The 2,500-nt window shown below is 56.4% G+C and overlaps 1 protein-coding gene across 1 annotated transcript in view; it reads left to right on the forward strand.

The window, feature by feature from the left end:
- Positions 1–1,396, forward strand: part of LOC135109783 (uncharacterized) — a 57,167-nt gene extending 55,771 nt beyond the window's left edge. Inside the window, exon 4 of the mRNA XM_064021442.1 lies at positions 903–1,396. Coding sequence (XP_063877512.1) covers positions 903–912 — 10 coding nt within the window. The 3' untranslated portion in view covers positions 913–1,396. The remainder of the gene's footprint in view (positions 1–902) is intronic.
- The last annotated feature ends 1,104 nt before the right edge of the window (positions 1,397–2,500 follow it).

Here is a 2,500-nt window from a genome sequence, read left to right on the forward strand (position 1 = left end):
AGAAGAAGGAGGAGGAGGACCAGGTGATGGAGGAAGAAGAGGAAGAAGAAGATGAAGGAAAAAGATAGCGGGGGATAGACAACAGGTGTGCTTTGCTTATAGAGAAAGAAAGAGAAGAGAGAAAATGGGGAGAGAACAGGGAGGGTGATGGAAAAATAAGGGAGAGAAGGAGGGGGACATACTGTGAGCAGCGGTAGTGTGTGTGACGGAGGTGAGGGTGGAGGAGGTGGGGGAGGAAATCAAGGTGTTTGTTGCGGGGAAGTGGATAGGGGGGAGGGGGGTTGCTTGTTTTGAATTACCTGTCTTTCCGTGAGAACAGGTGAGGGAGAGGATGTGGAGTACAGACTGGGAGTGGAGAAGGGAGGGGGAGAGTGGATGAGGGTAAGGTGGAGAGGCAAGGGAGATTAGTGGAGCATTCACACATCATATGAAGTGTTCAGCAGCAGCCCACATCACGCAGTGGTTCTGGGAAGAGGCGGCTAAAGGCTGAAGATAAAGAGTTGATAACTGATGCGTGGAGAGGCGCCACTGATAGCACTGATAGCCGCTGGTGGCACTGCTGTGAAACGTGTCCTGTTTAGCGTCCCTGGCGTCCCTGAGGGTGCCTGGCCGCGCTGTGCCTTGCTGGGGAGTGCGAGGTGACGCAGAGGAAGTGACGTGGTGTGCGTGTGTGCGTGTGCGTGTGGGAGGATTTTCCTAAAGGCCTTGACGTTGAAAATCCAGTGTGGGAAGTGTTCGCCTCAAGTCATTGTGTGTGTGTGTCTGTGTGTGTGGCACCAGCGGGCAGTGCCAGGCAGTGCTAGGGAGTGCCAGGGCGTTTTCAGGCGTCCAAAGGCACTGGTCAATGAGTGCCTGGACGGTGCCGCGCCCCCTGAGCCCCAGGCTGATGTGTGTGTCCCCAGGTGTCTTTGAGGCGAGTGGCGGGAGGGGCATAATGACCCCCGTGATGGACATCGCCCCCGCCCCTGCGGGAGCCCCTGCAGGACTACTTCAGGCCGTCCCGCGCCGCCTCGGCGCATCGCCACGACCCCTCGGCCACGGCGCCTCCAGCCCGCCGCAGGAGTCACCAGGAGGAACAAACCAGTTACCTAATTCGCTCGGGGCGCCTCACTGACCCTCCGCCTCGCCGCACCAAGTCTTCCGTCACCCTCCGTCCACCGGAGTTCCTAAGGGCGCGGGACTTCCGTGAGACGCTCAGTCCGTGTGGGCGTGATGGGCGTGACGCGGACGGGTGGGCGTGGGAGCCCCTCAGCATGCGGGAGGCGTTGCAGGGGCCTCACGTGCCCTTCAGGTTTTGCCCGACTCTCGCCGCCTGCCACATCCCCAGGGCCTCCGTCAGGGTGCCGAGGAAGCAACACAGGTAAGGCTTGACTGCGAGTGGTGGTAGTGGTGGTGGAGGCGGCGGCGGCGGCGGCGGCGGCGGCGGCGGCGACGGCGGCTGCGGCAGCAGGAACCACGTGACGTAATCATCCTGCGTTCAGCCTTCAGGGACGAAGTAAAGGACACGTCCCTCCTGTTCCTCCCTCCCTTCCCCTCCTCCTCCTCCTCCTCCTCCTCCTCCTCCTCCTCCTCCTCCTCCTCAATTACAACCCTCCCACATTCTTCCTAGTCCTCACGCCTCTTTCACCCCCTCTTTCTCCCCGTCCCTGCATCGCTCAGTCTCATTTCCCCTCCCTTTGTCCTTTTTTCCCCCTCCTTCTTTCTTCCCCCCCTCGGCGTCCTTCTTCCCCCGCCGCCTGCCTCTACCGCTGCATTGCTAAGGGGTAACTGTCCTGCAGGGGGAAATATGTGGTGATCTACCTTAACCTTAACTCGCTGGCATGCTGGTGAGGTTGTGATTCTTGCCTTAGTGGTTATGGGTTCGAGTCACGTTCTAGTTAACCTTTTTTTTATTATGTTTTGTTTGAGTGGAATTTCTGTTGGTTGTCTTATCTATACTCTCTCTCTCTCTCTCTCTCTCTCTCTCTCTCTCTCTCTCTCTCTCTCTCTCTCTCTCTCTCTCTCTCTCTCTCTCTCTCTCTCTCTCTCTCTCTCTCTCTCTCTCTCTCATTTTCCTTTCTGCACGTGTTTTTATCGGTCATCCTCCTCCTCCTCCTCCTCCTCCTCCTCCTCCTCCTCCTCCTCCTCCTCCTCCTCCTCCTCCTCCTCCTCCTCCTCCTCTTCTGCTAACGGGATCACTGATTGCTCCTCAAACTCGTGATGAGGTAATTAGTTTTTCGGTTAAACTGAGACAGGTGAGTGGGGAAGGTGACGAGGGCTGGGAGTGACGAAGGTGACGTGAAGGTGAGGAGAGGTGAGGGAAGGTGGTGATGAGATGTTTAACTGTCTCATATATTACGTTTTCTATGTAAACCTTATAGAAAACGAAGATGAGGTTGAGAAAAAGGAATGGAGGATTGGTAAAGGGAATAAATGTAGGGTAAAGAAGGAAATAGGAATGAAGGAATGACGAAGACAAGGGTGATAAAAGAAAATAGAGGAGGAGGAGGAGGAGGAGGAG

The sequence above is a fragment of the Scylla paramamosain genome, chromosome 19 (genome assembly GCF_035594125.1).
Source record: "Scylla paramamosain isolate STU-SP2022 chromosome 19, ASM3559412v1, whole genome shotgun sequence".
Lineage (NCBI taxonomy): Eukaryota > Metazoa > Arthropoda > Malacostraca > Decapoda > Portunidae > Scylla > Scylla paramamosain.